The 19,966-nt window shown below is 33.1% G+C and overlaps 1 protein-coding gene across 1 annotated transcript in view; it reads right to left on the reverse strand.

The window, feature by feature from the left end:
• Positions 1-1,729: 1,729 nt before the first annotated feature.
• The window catches only part of LOC100161037, a 28,405-nt gene continuing 10,168 nt past the window's right edge, over positions 1,730-19,966 (reverse strand). The window contains exon 2 of the mRNA XM_003245287.4: positions 1,730-6,470. Within this exon, the coding sequence (XP_003245335.1) occupies positions 2,908-6,390 (3,483 nt within the window). The 5' untranslated portion in view covers positions 6,391-6,470 and the 3' untranslated portion in view covers positions 1,730-2,907. The remainder of the gene's footprint in view (positions 6,471-19,966) is intronic.

The raw sequence follows: 19,966 nt of genomic DNA on the forward strand, positions 1-19,966 counted from the left end.
ATATTAAAATAATTAATATTATAATAAATTATTATTTTTGTCAAAAATTAATAAATGTAATAACTATATTAACGCTATTATACGACACACTTTTTAATGATATTACCAGTTTAAGGTGGTGGTAGTTGGAAATTTCGAAAATGTATTATTGTCATTCGAGTCCGTCGAGTCTCGATCATTGGCTTAAATCAGGGGGGGATAGCCACTCAAATATTCCATAAGCCCATCAAAAATAAAAAGTTTTTTAGCTGTTTGGGATAAAAGCTCCGCACATTGATGTTAAAAATGTTAGCCCCCCTGAAATTTTAATGGATTTCCGCACATGTTGTAGACATTTTTTCTTGTTAAAGGTAGACAAACTTATGAGTAATCTTGTATTAAAATTTCAAATCTTAAATTTAAAAAGAAAAATTATTTTTAATTCCCCTAATATTCTAATTTTCGTGTTTTTTCCGTATTTTGTGACTGGATTTTTAATATTTTTCAAATGCCATTGTAACAGTATATTAAGAGCCTTGTAAATGTTCATGCTTTTTTTTTCAATGTATAAGACATTTATTTTCCCACAAAAATGTCCTAGTTTAAATTTAAGTTTTTCAATTTTTGTTACTAGGCATACGCCGCATACTATTTACCTTAGTATTGTTTTTTTAGAAAACGTTTATTTCTAAGTTATAAAAATTATATAAACGTTATATGCATCACAGTATGTCATTAACAAATACTTAGCAGTTAGCTGACAGATCTTTGCAGATGACTAACAATAATCTGATCGAAAATTTGAAACACTTTAATATGTACTCAATATGTCACATCAGGAAAACAAAAGTAGACAAAATAATACAGTATTATTATAGGTAAGTATTTTAACTTATAATATAACAACATAATTTTTTATGCTTTACAATTTTATATAGGTATACCTACTACCTTTTATTCTAAACTTTGAATTATTCAAAATTATATAAATAACAATTAATATAGATATAAAAAAAAATACAGTTGATTCAATTATCAGCATTTCATATTCGTTCCAATATTTAACAATCTAAAAATTCTTTTTCAAAATATAAAAAGTAAAAATCCGTAAGTTCTAAAATAAAACCAAAAATATTAAATTTCATAAGTAAATAAATAATTATAAAATTAATATATATTAAAACACCTAGATGTTGCGAGTTTTAAATAATATTTTTTACAAATTACGACACAAGTACTCAGGTAAACATAAATTATTTCAATACTAAAAAAAACTTATTATAGATAGAAATGGTACGCAAAACAATATATAATATATTTATAAATTATAAATATTATATTAATTTTAATCCTTATCTAAAAAACAACTTGTTTGTATAATGTCTTTTAGGTACATACTATTTAATAGATAATATACTTATATTGTTTTATATTATATTGCACTCAAAATACTTACAATTATTGTGTCGAATCAAAATAAAATACATACCTATAGCCTATATAGGTACCTATTTACAGTATTTACTATACTGCTTAATTGCATCCACCGTAAACTGCACAAAAATAATATTTTAACATCTAATGTCTTATAATATTATAGATTAATATGTATGATAAATATATATTTTTACAGTCACAGAGTAGGGCATTATTCAAATAAATTTTTATTGAAACAATCATTTAATTACAATATTATTTGCATAATTTTTAAACACAATATTAATATCTAATAAAAAATTAGTTATTCTAGTAAAAGACCAATATTTTTCGAATAATTTTTTATTCAAATACATATTTATTTTCGGATAGTTATTTAGATAAAAATGTTCCCAACTCTAGCTTTCTACAGAATAAATTTCATTAACTCGTAAATACGTGCGAGCGCACACCTTAACTCGTGGAAACAAATATGTAACTATAAAATAATTTAATAATAAATAATAATAATGACGATGATAATGAAGCATCGAAACCTTGTCGTTATTCTTTTAGTGGCGCACAGGAAGGGGTAAAAGGATGTATGTCGACACCACTATCGAAATGGGTGGTGGCTGTGTCCTGGTGACTGTTAAATATTGACTGGTAATCGCAGCAGCGATGACATACACAATTTGCTGGTAAGCTCAGTATAATAAACTGAATATACAGAATACCTATTATGCTGTTATTGCGACTACCACATGTTAACACTGCGTTGTATTATTATAGTACGATATTGTAATCTATAAGAAAAAATAGGTTTGCTTTACAAAACTTAATACGTAAAACATAATATACAAAAAAAACAATTTACACGTAATAGTAATAATAAACACGCATAGGATACATAGTGTTATAGTTATAAATTATAATACCTATAGGTTTACTCACTTACTTTTTTTTTTTACAGAATTATTGAATATTACATTTTCAAAATATCTGTTTCCAGAGTATAATTTAGATTTGTGACCCTATTACTCATCTTTTCAAAAAAATACTACGGTTAATACCATATAATACAATGGTAGGAAAAGTCATAGAACATTTTCTATTCGCAGAAAATCCCAGTTAGTTGGGGCTGCAGTCGTAGAAGTAGGTACCTATATCGATTTTATATAGTAAAATATGCTTTACGGTTTAAGTCTTATTGAGCAGACTTAATTGTTTTTTATTTGTCAGCGGTAGTCGAAATATCGGGTTAGTCGGAAAATTGTAGATACATATGATATATGTTTAAGAATCGAGATGACGTCCTGAATTATATTATATTATATGAATTTTATTATTGGTATGAAACACATTTGATTAAACCATTTATTTTGTCGGAATATATTGAATATTGCACGCTGGCGGTGGTAACATGTTATACAATTTCGACCTCACCCCCCCCACCCTGCACGCCTTACAGAAACGAGTGTTTGCCGCGTCACTTTAACGCGGCGCGAATCGTCACGGATAGTAGCCTAACGAGTTTTCAATGCCTGATTTGAAAAAGGTTGACAGAACTTCATCGCCTCCGCCGTCGTGGACGGAATGTCGCCTGGCCGTCTGCTTCTTCTGCTGCGGCAGTGCAGGCTGTCGCAAGTGGCCGCCGTACTGCACCCGACAGCCGGTCATGTGCACCGCTTCGGAGCTATACGACCGCCTGCCCACCGCGACAGACGACGATGAGGCGGCCAGTGAGCCATCCGGACGGCGGTGATTTTGACGGGTGCCACCGCAGCCGCGTGTTTTTCGCGGCTCAGCAGCGCCGTCAGCAGTGGCCGCGAATAGCGCGTAATCGATAGCGCGAAAGTTGTCCGAACCGCTTGAACCGGAACGGCGGTGGTGGTGTTTGGCACCGCGTGATGGTTGCGGCCGACGTTGGTGCACCGCGGACGACGACGAGTACACGGTGGCCGCGGACAAGGACGACGATGGCGACGAAGACGAACCAGCCGCTGCGGTTGATTTTGCGCCGGTGACGGTGGTGGCGGCGCTCGGACGGGCCCGGTGCGTCATCTGCAGGTATTCGATGCTCTTGGAAGGTTCGATGCCGCACTTGCCGCCGCCCGTAGCCGCCGGAAACGATTCGCTGCCCATACCGGGGCAACTATCGTCGTGTCGTTGCTGCAGCAGCATGAGTAGCTCATTCTTTTTCCATGCGGTGCCCGGCGAATCGGCCCTCGACACGCTTGACTCGGACGCGGCGAACCCGCGGCTCTTGAGCTCATCGAATATGTTCCGCGGGCGCCGCGGACGGCCACAGTAACACTTGTCGCTGTCTGCGCAGCTATCTGAGTCGCAGCTGCATGACACCAGTGACGACGGTTCCATCGCGCCGTCGCCGCAGCAACTGCAACCGTCTTCGTCAGCTACACCGCCTCCGCTACATTCGGAACAGCTAAAGTAACCACTGGACGCCCGGTGCAGGCAACCGGCCTCAGACGCCGTAGCCGTTCCTCGACCACCGTCGCGGCCGCCACGCTTTTTAGACGTCTTCTTGTAGAGCTGCGGCAGTTGCTGCAGCAGTTGTTGTTGGAGCTGTTGATGTTGCCGTTGCCGCATCGCAGCGGCCGCAAAAAAGTCACTGTCGTCGGAAGTGCTGCAGACGGGTGACGACGACGTGGCCGAAGCTCGCCGGCCTTTGCTTGCCGACGTGACCGCTGACCGTTTACCCGCAGTGACCCGCCGTTGAAACTTGCGTTCCGGTTTCCGCTCCGCTGGACTGGTGGACGACCCTGCGATCATCGAACACGAACATCGACGTCGCTTTTGTTGTTGTTGTTGTTGATGTTGTTGCACTAGTTGTTGTTGTTTCCTGGACACACTGTTCCGGTTTTTGCGCTTGCAAAAATCCGGCAGCAATACGGAGCCGATTCGCGACTTTGCCGCACGCAAGTTGAACGCATCGCGCAGCTTGTCATTGAAACGACGCCCACGGCCGGCCGCCTGTGTGGCGACCGATGGACGCCGCTTGTTCCGCTTACGTTTCTGTTCCGTCATTATTGCTTTGGTACGCTGGTACAGCTCGTCTTTGGTAAGCGTTAACGCCAATTTCATTAGAAACTCCTTGTAAATGGGCTTTAGGTCATTGTATGACATACCCTCCACGTTGATGATGGCGTTCAATATGTCGTCCATGTTGTTCAGGCCCTCTTGCGCACGCAGCTCGTTGAACATGTCCGAGAAGCCCATGACGCCGCTCCCATTGCTCCGGCGGCGGCGCCTATCTGCCGCGACCGTCTCGATCCCGCAACCAGCCGCCCGTCTCGAGTACTTAGTGGATGCCAACCCGTTGGAATTCAGAAAACTCCTGCTCCTGGGTATGGCCACTTTGGTGAGTATGTCGCCACCACCGTCCAAACGTTGCTGTCTATTGCTGCGGGACTGCATGTCCGCCAAGCCCGCAGCGCTGCTACTGTTACACACACCCCGCTGGAGCGACGGAGGCTGTTTGACGGTCAACTGGAACGTTTTAGCACCGCTGCACACGTCACCACCGCTGCCATCGTCCGCCCGACCCGACGTCATCGCCGACGGAACGTTTCTCCCGTCATCGCCAGCCGACGTCGAAGCGCTGACAGACGACGTGGACTTTTTGTTCCTGCGTGGTGGACGAGGCGGTGGTAGGGCGGGCGCCTCCTCACCTACACCCCCACCTGTCACGCTCGAACCAGCCGTGCTACTCATACTCGTGAACCCGTTCCGCTGTCGGATAACCCGCCTGGCCGAGGGAGCGGCCCGTCGTCCGGCCGCCTCACCGGACGTCGGCACGTCCACGTCTACCTCCGCGGCGGCCGAAGACATAACCGTTACTAGGGCCCCGTATAGGTTGGCCGCCATGAGCAACGCGTCGTTTTCCGTCTCGCACGCAAACCCGTGACATTCAAGCCGCTTGCCGGGCGTACGCGTGACCACCGCGAAGACGGGCGCGTGGTCGCCGGCTGCGTCCAGCCGAGCCCTGTCGCCGGCGTCCATGTCCCGGAACAGCGGCGCCTTGTCCGATCCATCTGGATCGGCGATCAGCGGCAGGAAAGCGTACTCGTAACCGGCGGCGGTGGTGATGGCTTCCCCAACGATTCTTCTTTGCGGTGGTGGAGACCGGCGGCGGCACACATATTTCAGAGCCGCCCACACAGCGATCGACGGGAATGCGTTGGTCCGCTGCTCCGTGTCACCCAACTCGTTCTTGTACCGGATGGTAAGACCGGCTGCTGATATCTCCAACAGCCCGGAGAAGTCACGCCGTGCTTCATTCCGGACCTCGTCGTCGCAATAACCACGGTTCGGGATACCGCCACCGCGGTAATGGTGTTGGTTTTCCCGATAACTGAAGTACATGTCTCGGACGGGTTTCTGAAGGCCCTCCAACGATGATATCTTGCCCGATAGCCCCGCGCACCCAATATATTGCACGTGGAATTTGTTGCTACCCGTTTCTGCCGCCACCGCTGAGGAGTCCATCGATACATCCGTGTCGAGTTCCGAGGAACTGATTTCCGCAAACATCTTTTCGATCTTCTCTTGTACCGTATTCTTGTTGTTGTTATTGTTGCCGTTGTTGTTTCTATCGTTGGTGCTGGGGGGATAACCGTAATCGAAATAGCCGCCACCTGCCCCATCATCATAGTGGTTCTTGTCGTCGGCCAACGACTTTGTCTGACGGCCAGCGCGGTGGCCGGACGTCCGTTTTGTGTCGCCCGCAGCGGAAGCGGTCGTCTTAAACATACTGTCTATTCGTTTCTTTGACGCTATCGAGCTGGTGTCGTCACTGAGCAATGCATCGGACGTGGCTGCTACCGACGCTGAAAAATCTCCGTCCGCGCCACGCAACCGAAAACTTTCCATTTCGGTTTTGATGCTCTCGTAAAAATGATGGCCAGCGCCGCCGTTTTGCGGGTAGTTATCCATCGTGTAACTACCGTATTCCTCACACGGGCGCAACACCATGTTATCTACTGTCTTGTGAATTTCCTGCTCGTTGTTGTTGTCGATACTTTGTTGGCTTCAGCTCGGATTTCGCATTTCACCTGTAAAACAAACAAGATTCTAGTTTATATTATCGAATAGTTATAAGTACTTATAACATTATATTATCTCTAATTTACATAAGTATTTATAAATATGGGCACTCGGGATACTGGCGAGTAAGGATGGCAAGGAAGAAAAGGGAGAGAAAGACCGAAGAAGAGATGGATAAGAAGCATAGTGTGAAAGACATGATATGAAAATAGCTGGTGCAAGTAAGGGATGAATGATGCAGAGAATAGTGGCGTAGCTCGGATTATGAAATTAGTGGTGGGGGTGTATGGATAATTATAAATTAAACCAAGTTTTTACAGTTTTCGTATATAAATAATACATTTATTAGAGGTAAAATGTAAATGGAAGGGGTTTACAAAGTTGTTTCAAATACTCCTCCGTGTGATATTAATGATTTGAATTATTTATTTTTTGAATTCTCATAGTTTATGTAATAGGACTAGGCTCCGTATCACTTCTCTTACGAAAAATGTAAAATAATATGTGTATAGAATCATTAGAATCATATGTAAATATAATTAAGTTAAATTATAAAATTTATTATATTATATTAGATGATAGACGGGCAGATTAAATTTGATATTTGATAACCTATAAAATTTATCTTATAATAAAATAATATTATTCAACAGACCAGCGAAGCTGGGTTATTCAAATAGTTTATTATAAACCTATTATAAATTATTTATTGCCAAAACTTGAGCAAGCTAATATTGTTTCATTGTTGGATCAGTTTTTCTTCATCATAGTAAATTATAAATACACATGTATTTTATGTATGTTTGGCGCATATATGGGGTTAAAGGGTTAAAAACTTAAACATTTAATATTTTAAATTTTAATGCAGAATTGAAAACATTGGAAAGTTGGAAGTTAGAAATAGCTTTTTACTTTTTTTATTCATGCATACCAATAATGTACAATATCATATACATCTATAATTAATAATAACTGTTAATATATTACTTCCGTTTATAAACATATTGTATTATAGGTATTATTATATGGTTTACAATATATTTTAACCTGTATGTCTTTACTCTTTTGTGTATCGAGCACTGACGCGTTTGTATGGTAGGCCAATAATTATTAAGTAGAGCCGTACTTGGGAATTTTGGGTCCCAGAGCTATTTTTTTGGTGGAGCCCTTTCACTTAATAAATTCAGTTTTTTTTTTTTTAATATTAAATTTATATATTAAGACCATAAATAAATTGTGTACCATAAGGCTATGAGTAATTTTATTCATTGATTGATATAAATAAATCGTATTTATGACTGTATTACACTATTTCAGTAATATATGGGAGCCCTACTTATGTCGTGGCATGGGGCTACTAGTCCCACTTAGTTTAGATTGCCGTTATATACCTTATTGGCTATTAGTGTATTACTCGCAAAAAAATAGCACAGTGCAATAATTGATATTGAAAAGTGAAAGAACAATAAATATAAAACGTTATTTTTATTGAGTGTAATTATAACAATAAAAAACTTGTTGATAACCATTTAAAAGTAATTTAATATATTCAGCAGGTATTTATTAAGTACAAAAAAACTATATTCCTGCGGATTCCATAATAGGTACCTTCCAATCAATAAAACAAATTAATTACTAATTGTAACTTGTATATAACCATATATAATACCATATATATAACTTTTCTTTATAGATATTTAATTATCCTATAATAGAGTTGCAAAAAAAAGTGCAGTATATTATTGTAATTTATAAATGTATTATGCCGTTCGCAAATTGTTTCAATTCCTCTATAAACATATAGGTATAAATGATTTAAAAAATTAAAATCAATTTACACACCTGTTTTAAATAAAAAATATTTTAACTGTGCACCGACATACCTGATTAGTAATTAATAATAATAACGAAGACCATAAATCACAATGATATTATAATGTACCTATATTGCAGTCGACTAGTCGACTCTATTTCTTCATTTCTACTGTGTGTATTAGGTATGTTACAAAGTGGACTGTGGACACACAACACTACAACACCTTTGTTATTATAATAAACTTTCTATTATTTTAAAAATATTTTACATATTTATCTTTCACATATTTTATTTTTAAATATTTTTAATTACAGATATACATTTTTGAGATACAAAGCTGGATCAAAGTGGTCCAATGAGGGGGTCTTGACCCCCTTGGGAGTTGGTGAGGTAATCGAGCGGAGTTTACTGTAAAAATATTAAAAATTAACAAAATTAAGTATAGTATACAACATATGGGTAAGGTATATGAAATATGATTATGTCGGATATGATACAATAATATTTTAATTACCTATCTTATTAATTAGCGTACCTATACGAAATAGCTGGCTACGAGTTAAACAAATAATATAGTGGATACAGGACAGTGGACATTGATCTATTTTCTTCTGTTTTTTATAATTATATAACAAAAGGAAACGTTGACACGAGTCTGCGCATTGCTTATATAGAAAAAAACCAATTCGAATGCGTCATGCATTATATTGAATTAATGGAGTCGTTTGATTATAGAGCGCTCGTCGGTCAGTATTATAAGACCATGAAATCAATTTGTCGTCCAAATAAAACCAGGTCTTGATGGCTCCAAATGATATTTGAACGCGTTCTCGTATAAAACCGTACGAATAAAACGCGTTTAAAAGAAAAAAATTATCACTGTCCTGCATATAATATTTTTGGTTATAATATATAATATTAAATGCAGATTCCGAATGATTATATTATAATATTATATTGAATAGCTGCGAGGGGGTTATGGTTTGAAAACTTGAAACTATTTCCAAAGATGTGTGATTTTAGATTTGAAGCAAACTGCCTATTTTAGGTATTTTTCTTAAACGCACTTTAATATATTGCACCTGCGTGTTATAAGAAGATGTATAGCCGTGTTATAGGTGTCTAACGACTAACATATGCATTATAATAGCTATTAAAATTGTTCGAGTTAATTTCTAACACACCGTAATTAAGGTTAACAATAATCTTGTGAAATTCTGTGCGAACCATAAGTCGACTTTCCTACTCTAGAATTGTAATAGACAGTTGCCAGTTTTACACGAGCAATTATTAGGATTTAAAGGTTAATAAATGTATAATACATGCAACATAAACGCTTGATTGATAGTATAATAACACTAACATAATATTATTATTTGAATAATCCCAGTTCCGTGGCATTTCTCTATATAATATAAGCCTATACGATATTATTATACGCACCGATTCCTTCGTTTTTCAATAATAATTGCAGTTCCTACAATATAATATTCGTGTTCATATACTAATTATTAATTATTATATACCTATAGTCCAATTTCGCTTTTGGCCAAGTATATTATGTTTTACAAAAAAAAAAAAATGGATTATAATTTATAATAATAATGTAATATATATACTATGTCGAACATATTATAAACACGTTGTAACATAATATACACCTCACCAAGGCATGGCTATACCTACATTATAAATTATAATATAAATATATACTTATGAGACAAGTTTTTAAATACCGAACATTTACCAAATGAATAATTATAATTTCCCGGACTAATAGAAATATATTTTTTTTAACTTAGAATTATATTAATATAGTTATATAATATCTATAGAATTTCTATAGAATATATTTAATTTAGTCTGCTATTATAAGACCAACATAATTTATTCCTTATTTTTAAATATCCTATGATTTTGAATAAAACACAAGCGTAGAAGACCCTAAGGCAAAGTTTCGAAGAAATTAAGAAATTAAATAAGCGCGCCCACCCTGAAACTCCTATAGCTGGTGCCTAGCTACTTTTTACTTTTTATTGTATTTTCTACCTAAAAAATATGGTAACACTGAAGTATTAAAAAACCTCAAAAAAATAACTGACAAAGTTATCAGTTGTTACTTAGACCATGGTCCGTATGGCGCAATTATTACATTATTCAATTATTGTATAAGCCGTGAGGTAGTTGCAGTTTTATAGAAAAAGTATAAACGGTCATTCTTCGCACGTGGGCAGGTCGTTGGAATAACGGGTTATAATTATTATTAATTTGAAAGCGGTTACCATGATAGTCAATAATTATCAACTGTAAAGACTCTTAGATATTTACCTTTAAATATTTTATTTGGCTGCTGTTGAATTTATAATTAATTTTAAATTATTATTAATTAGGTACATAGTATTTTATACAAAATGTGTACAACGGTTATATATGTAGTTATCATATAGATAATAGTTATGATTTAATATTAAAATATGCAATACTACCTACTTTAACAATCAATATTAATTGTATAATAAGATAAATTTTTTAACTAAAAATAAACACCATTAAACGGTATCAACATTATATATAGGTACATAGCAACATAGGTACCTGATTGTATATAATTTAACGAAAAGCGTTTTACTTAAACAGTAAGACTAGCAAATTAATATTGTTTCTAAAATGATAAAACCTTTATTCTACCCTACTATTGCGGACTGCGGTAAAAGCAATAATTGAAAAGATAACATTTTTGGGAAAATGAAGTCGTGCGTTTAGTTTTTTTTCTAAATGAATAAATATTTCAGGTAGTTTTTACTAAAATATATAGACAATTAATCCAGAAATTCCCAAAAGCTGTTCATTTTTTGATGCATAAATAATTTTGATTAAGACGTTACCTACTGATTTTCACTCCACTATAAAATTATGAAATATTGAAATAAGGTATCATCATCAATATAATTTTCACATTGCTAGTAGACAATTCAGATAACTACAGTGTTATGATCAATTAAATAATAAATAAAAAATATATTAATGAATTATTAATACATAATAACTTAGATATTGTTTTTTGAAGAATGGCTTCATGACAACGAAATTATCATCTATAGGTACCTATCAGTATAGATAGGTACTGTACAATATATAGGTACAACTATACTAAAAGAAACTTCTTAAACTCCTAATGCGTATGCTGGACAGATTTTTAACAGAGTTATATAGGTTAGATTAGATTAGGTTGTTTTGACCAAATATAAAATACCGGTCTAAAATTATGCCCAATCTTAAGAACTATTTTATCATTTGTAACTAATAGCAACAATATAAAAATAAAAAATAATAGTTTTTCAGGAGTCGACTTTAGGTATTCAACAAATGTGTTGAAGAGTAAAAAGTAAGTAATAGGTACTTGTTAATATGTTTCAAGATAGTTTTTACTGTAAACATTTAGAAGGTTTTTAATTTCAAAAACGTTATATTATAGAGAGGACTAAGCTTGCACGTTGCACCTATAAGCCATCTATAACCAGCTCCGATCTACTGCTATATTATGATGATGATCAAACCCTATCAGACAACAGTTGGTTATATTGCGACCCGATAGTCGTAAATAACATTCATACTTAATGAATTTACTACTTTTATCAAGATTTTTATGTATAAAATAACTCACTTTTAAGTAGAGCACTGTATGTATAATATTATAGTAGATATAGTTTTAACTTATAATAATAAATAATAATAAATTATCAGCTCGTCCGTGTATAACAACTGTTGACCGAGCAATTTTGTGTTTTAATACAACATTCAATTTGGTACCTGAAACGGCCACAACGTGTTAGATCGTCAATGGTCGTATTTTATCGAAGGAAAATCATTCGAAAGGTTAAACGTTCGAACAGTAATCTGTTAAAATAATATATTTATAATATACATATATACCACGAACCTATTTATGTACATCGATCTACGATACAGTACGACAGTATTCGCTTATAAGTTAATGACAGCTATAGTAATATAATAATAATAATAAATAAATAAATAATAATTAGTACCACTTAATCTTCATTAAAATGAATATCGTGAAAAGTAATATTGATCGTCTCTGCTCGAAATCATTTTTCATGTGTAATGATTTATCATTGAATTCAAATTTAACACGATATCCACGATTGCAGTGACCTACTCAACACCTGCTTTACAGCAGAGTGACTTCCCTGGTTAAAAGACCACTTTAATAAACAATAATATAAATGTTCAACAATTTTGTGTCACACAATTAAATAACCATTAATGTATAGTAAAACGATATATTAGAAACATAAACTCCGATTACGATGAAAAAAAACTAGTTTTTATATTTTAATTATTACTTGCATTGTAAATAGGTGCATTGCAGTTTACGGGTTAAAATCGGATTATTATTGAAGACGGTATTTTTATTGCATATATAGCAAGTATAAAAATAAATTTTGTGGATCCCGGAAACCTCACTTTCTAAAAGATATTCTGTTCCCGTATTATCCTATATTCCTATTTGTATATAATTCCAGTACCTTCAGTAGTAACTACATAATATAAAATAATTTAACTGTTTTATTATATGCTATTAAACGTAAAAACGGTGAAGGGGCTCATGTGTAGGTATATATACATAAAAAAAAAATACGCTTAAAATATCAAATTTTATAATAATTGAATGTTTTATAATCTGTATTATAGCGGTTATAATATTAGGGACCTATTAAAATACTGTATTATTAAAGAAAAAAACCTATCATCACCTATGTAGGACCAAATCTAAACGAATTGTATTCCAACCGTTACTCTAGAAGATTTAATAATTATTATAACTATTATAATTGGACACAGATAATAAATAATGTACGCTATATACCAAAAACCTAAACCTACTTTAAGATTTTGGCAGGTGTTCTATTACAAATAGTTAATATTGAATATTGTAAAATGTTTATAATAGTATATATTTTATGTAGAAATTAGAAATATAGACGTTTCAGTTATAGATTTTAAGTGTTTTATAAGTTATAACAATTAACAAAGCTTTAACATGTAAACACGTGTAATAAGCGCGAAATAATACATTATCTACGTATATTTTATAAAAGGTAATGATTTTGTGTGTAAACGGATCAGCAGATCAGCTGAGTCTATCGCACTCATGGTTCTGAAATTTGGTACATAGGTAATGACTAATGACTATATCCGAAAATATACATCTCGTAGTCAATTTTTTTATGTTTGCAATTTTGCATAGAGTTGCCACTTGCAGCCATTGGTTATGACTTATGGAAAATAAATTAGTTGTTATAATGAAACATAATTTAAACAAGTATTTTATATGAAATGTTTTGATAAAGGTATAAACTTAAGAGGATGCTACCCATACATTTGTTGCGTGTAAGACGAAGACAACAAATGTATGGGTAGCGTCCTCTTAAAAGGATTCTCGTATTAACTTTTCGATTTTAGATATATAAAGAAAAATGTTTACGAATTTCTAACTCAAAACAATTTGCAAACTGTTGTGGTTTTTACGAATTTTGTCAAAATTTGAACTTCAGACGCTCATAACAAATTATTTTGGAATGTGGATTTACGCTTAACTTTTTTTTTAATTTCCACTAACAAAAACTTAAGAAAAACCTTATACTACATTTTCAAATTTTTTTATCGATCTTAATAATAAAACTAATAATAATCGACAATTTCATATACAATGTAATAGTGTATAGAATATGCCAATATAAACATTTAGTAAAAATTTCATGTATCTATGGTGATTTTTTTTAGAGTTAACCAAAAATCAAAATCAATTTTGTCGAAAATCGATTTCGCGTAAAAATTTCTGTTTTTCCTTAATTTTTTTTCGTTTTTCACTGCGCTTTTAGAAACTACTGATAATTTTAAATTTTAACCTCCTGAATGTACCAACTAGATAAATAGATAATACTTCCCCTTCGGAAGAGATACTAAAGTTGAAAAACAAAGCATTATTTCGATTACTTATCGTGTACCTAGACACAAAAAACCAGAATATATAGTATCTCTGGTTTCTGATGTATATAATATTATGTACCTCGGTATTGAGTAAGTCATTACTGCTTCGAGTGCTAAGAATGTGTTAAATTTTGATATGATCAATCAATCATTGCATGCGAAAAACGATTTGTTAGCCTAGATTTCTCAAGATATTTCGTAATTTATTTAAATTAATTTAAGTAATTTATTTTTATATTAGTAAAAGGTAGGTACTAAGGTACATTGAACTTGTTTTTATACCAAAAACATCACATATATTATATTATTGATTATTATTTATTAGGTATAATTTATTATAATATATCGTTGTTATTAAATGCGTATACCGCATTACCGCATACTGTAGAACGACGTGAATAGGTTCTTACGAGTAGTATACTTGTATAAATATCTTAAATTAATCTAAATTTTTGAAAATTTAATTGCGTACAAAAGGTAATCACTATCTATATTACCTATCTTTATTATTTTTGATAATCGATAATAATCTAGTAAATAATTAAATTTGTATGCTATGCGTAATAGAGTTTTTAAGCTAATGCGCATGATCAAACCTATATTGGGATAATTTATTAATCTTTAAAGGTAAACAGGTAGGTAAGGTATACATTGGACCGGAACAGAACGGAAACGAATTTATATTATATCATCGGAACGTGTCGATGTTCGCATTGGAACAGAAACAATTTTTTTCTGCACACTGTATCGGACCAAGTTGGAATTCCGGGGCCATTATTATTTGGCACATTTTAATTTCGTATTCTCGTTACCCGTGTCCGATTATCGAAATCAATAAATTTTATTTTTACACTACTTATATTTAATATTTTTGAGTGTTTGTAAAATATAATGAGTGATACAACTATACAAGTAGTAACGAAGAATACACGATATTCACACTAGCTCTTTTGTCAGAATCTGAAGAAAAAGAAGAATATATTATGATAAAAATACAGTGGGTTCGTTCATAGCTATGCCAAGGGAAAAAGAAGTAGAGTTCCAGATATTATTACCACTTTTAAAATAGGACAATAAAAATTTTTACAATACTTTTGGATGAGTTACGAACATTTTTGCCAATTGTTAGAGCATATAAAACTCGATAAGCAAAAAAAAAAAAACAAACTTTCGAAAATGTTTACCACCAGACAAATAGTTAATATTAAAACTGAGGTCACTATTTAATTGATTAAAATTATAATTAGATTAAATAATAAATATTATTAATTTTAATTTAAAGATATTTTATTTATTTTAATATATTATTTAAACTTTGTTATATTATTAGAGCATTAAATCGTATTTTTCTTATTTTTTGTAACATTTAAATTCACGTCCTAGTGATGATAGACAAAAAAACACACACATCATTGTGAAACTGCAATACAATCTAAAAAATAGACAACATTTTGCTATGGTGATTCATTATATAACTGTTTTGGAAACAAAGTTGATTCTAGTGCATTCGTCTATGTATTGGCATTATAATATTTAAAATATACGATACGAACGACGGCGTAATCAATTGTAATATCCACAGTTACGAATTAAATTGAATTATTAATTTTAAATGTAAATATGATTTTATGAAAAATAAATATGTGAACTAAACTCTGCATTGTGACTGTGTAATGCAAATTATTACGATGTTTACGATGTAATTATCTACAACATTATGCCACTTATAATATTATTTGTACTTCCTCGTTTATTCCCTGCAGATTATTTTTGTCGATCACTATAGGTATAATATGCAATGCGAATGAATGCAGAAAAAAACTGTATTTTATTCATTGCATCAATGCAATAAAAATAATTGTATTATTTACTACGAGAAAAAACGGAATACGAGAAAAAAAACTGAATACGAGAAAAAAACGGAATACGAGAAAAACCTTTTGATGTTGTAGGTAGGTATACGAATTAAGTAACCGCCAGAATTTGGTCCGTGAATAACGGTGTGCAGACTGCGGAGTCGGAATAAATCCAGTGGTTTATGTAAACGATTCTGTGACCGAAACAATATATTATATGCATCGTTGTCATTATTTTTTTTCTTTATAATATTTACAAAATATATATTTTATATGATTACCGTTACATGACGATTTACAACTATATAGTGTAATATATTATATATCTATTTACTATAATATGCAACTTCATAATAATAAATATATAATGACTGTTTACGTACCTGGCTACCTACCTACGATCTACCTATATAATATATATAGTTATAGGACCCTACCATTGTGTTAGTTTCCAATGGACAGTATTTTAAAGTTTAAAAGTATATTTTTGGTACAGTGTACATACGAATCTATCTAGGTATGTATATTAATAAAAAGACAGAATACGTGTGTGTGTGTGTGTGTGTGTGTCCACAGTCAAGTCTGTTGCACTCATGGTTTTGAAATTTAGTACATATAGGTTCCTAATCTTATACCCAAATTTTGAATTTTAAGGAGGAATTTACAAAAATGAATACCTATATTTTTGATTGTATAGGGTTGCCATTGGTAAATTTTCTGTAACCAATGGCAACCCCATAAATAGATAATATTATAATTGGATATAATTTTAGACCTGTATTTTATAATTGGTCAAAACCACCCAAATGATGGTGATATTAAAAATATGTATAGTTTACTAGTATACATTTAACGGAGTTTAAGACATCAGTAGCGTATACCTATGGTAATGCGACTGATATATTATATGTATATATCACTCCCCATGGGGGAAAAATAACTTGTGTATACAGCAAGAATATTGCTGCTGTAACCAAAATATTTGGTTGCGCTCGTGACAACAAAACGTTCAGTTAGTCGGCAGACGATTTTTTTCACGCAATTAATAATTATTGTTAGTACAAAACATACTTCAGTCTTACTCATTAGAGATTTACTGGAATGTGGTATCAATAGTTGAAAATGTGTAAAAAAAATGTCATAAAATTATTTGAATTTTAAGACAACAATATAGATGCTCTGCAACAAGGATTCATATCCGAATATAAATTTTCATTTAAAAATATTGTGTACACTTCCTGTAACGATAGAACGTACGCATTTTCCAGTTTAAAGTGGCTTCAACTTTTAACTCAATTAATTCTTTACAAAAAATTTAATTTTTATTTCATGCTAGACTTAATGGATTAACGGATATGTCCATAAGCAGACTATTAATTCGTTGCATTTCGATGCAATTATTGACAAACTAATAAACTAGCCAAAAAACCAAGGAAACTTAGCATTTTGTTATAATTTTGTTATTTATATATTGTTCCTTTTAGTTACAGCAAATAAAATACTTATAATGATTAGATATAATTATAGACCTGTATTTTATATTTGATAAAAACATCTCAAATAACTGTATTAAAAATATGTGCAGTTAATATTTAACGGAGTAAAGTATAGGGATAAAAATTAAAAATCCACGGGAATTTTATTTGTCACGGGCAACGCCCGTATATCGTAATTACAATAAGTAATAACATAATATCCATGTATAATCATAAATAAAATATATTAAATGTACTTTTTGTAAAATTAATTTATTTGTATTCCATGTGTAGTGTGTACCTATACTAATTGAACTAGTGTCAATGAATGCCTCCTTCTATCATGTCACCACGCCTATTATCTAATTTGCTTATTGTATCATTTTGATTTTTGAATGCAGATTGTAAATGTTTCTATTTTTCTAATAAAAAAAGTTTTCCGCGTAATTAAGATTTCTATAGGTAAATATTTTAGTTTAATATAAGAAATTCAAAATATTATACTTACTGTAAATTATAGCCTATTTAGGCATGTATAATTATACCATTAATGTCCACACACCTACTGCTTTCGAACAATTTTGTTTTTTAAATACAAAATAGTTCAATCAAAAATATTATAAAATTTATTAAAACGATCTCCTACTATCCCGCAAAATAAAATCCTGATTTATTGAAATCGTTGATTTAATACTCTAGAATTATTTGAATTTCCATGCACTTTTAAAATTTTTGAAACCTGGTTCATTTTTAATACCGATTCGTATATAATAAATATGTCACATTCCTATATTCGTTTTTATTTGAATGATAATGCATTTAAAATCTTTTGCAAATAAAGCTCATCCTGATTCTTCGTGACAGTAACACTGACAAGATGATCGTTAAAATGTCAAAATATGCTGTACGATGTATAAATGTATAATGTAATAACCCAAAATTATTATAGTACCTACCTATAATTGGACCAGGACGGAATATGTGACAGTCGTCAAAAAAAAATTGATAGTCTACTACTATAATACCGCTCAACCGTATAGTGTGTATTTATTTCTAGACATGTTTCCCGATCATTTTACAGTAATTTTCATAGTGATATATATAGCTCATTAACTGCGGTAATATTACTATTACTTATTACATTTACAAAATGTTTATGAATTCAGCGTTTTCATATATGACACACGATATGTGACCATATTATTATTATATTAACCAATTTGTTATTCGAGACCACTTTATACAATAAACATACAACGTAAACGCGTAAGTATAGGTAGATAATATTATAATATATATTATGTTATGCGTGTCAACAAAAAAAAAAAAAATGAAAAAAACTGCTTATTGTAACCGAGAAATATTAAACATTTTCCACGGCCTTGTCTCCGATATCGATGCAGCGCACTGTACATCATTATTATATCTATGGACATTGGACACAAACAAAGTTACGTTATGGAGTAGCTGTATCATATATGTATATAGTTATCATATAAATACGACATTATTCATATACACACACTATTTACAATATATACCTACCTTATTTGGTAAACGGTGGGTTTTTTCTCATTTTAGAGGGAAAAAATTTCTGAAACTACCGCGTCGGTATATTATTATAATGCACCGTTTTTACCTGTGAAATAACATGGTCGTGTATAATATTATGCATAGGAAAATATTTTGATCATGCATCGTCTTGAGAACATCGTGAAAATCGAACTAATTGGCCGTGAGTAAATGGGTGGGCACCCGTGCAAATGGACCGGCTGTGTTCATTGATATTATATTGTTATATACTGTGTGTGTAATGTAAATTGCAGTATTAGTCTTGCTTATGCTGTACAAAATTTTTTCTCTGTCTCATCTCCTTATTTCCGTGTATTTTGCTGTAATACTGATATTTACAGAATAGTTCGCACCAATAGCGTAGTTTTCATCCGGCTCAACCTTTGATCCTTTATCTACTTTATCGGCTTTCTCAATGATATATTTATTGAAATTCTAATTTTTGGAATTGTTCAGTATACCTTAAGGCTTAAGACAACCAGACCATATTATTTTCAGATACATACTTCGATTTTTCTGAAACTACATTTAACGAGTGCCCTGGGTCAATATAATATTTTTTTTTTTTTTAATGAGAACCAATCTTTTTAAAGTAATATGTTAAGAGGATGTCAGCGCATTATTAGTTTTCTCTCTTTGACCCACGCGCAACATAGACAAAACGCATTTGCGCAGAACAGTTTTTTCTATGCGTTTAGAGTAAAGTCACCTATTACAAAAAAGATAGAAAAGAATATTTTCCAGGGAATGACTTATCGATGTTTATATTT

Source organism: Acyrthosiphon pisum, chromosome A3, assembly GCF_005508785.2.
Source record: "Acyrthosiphon pisum isolate AL4f chromosome A3, pea_aphid_22Mar2018_4r6ur, whole genome shotgun sequence".
NCBI classification, from domain to species: domain Eukaryota; kingdom Metazoa; phylum Arthropoda; class Insecta; order Hemiptera; family Aphididae; genus Acyrthosiphon; species Acyrthosiphon pisum.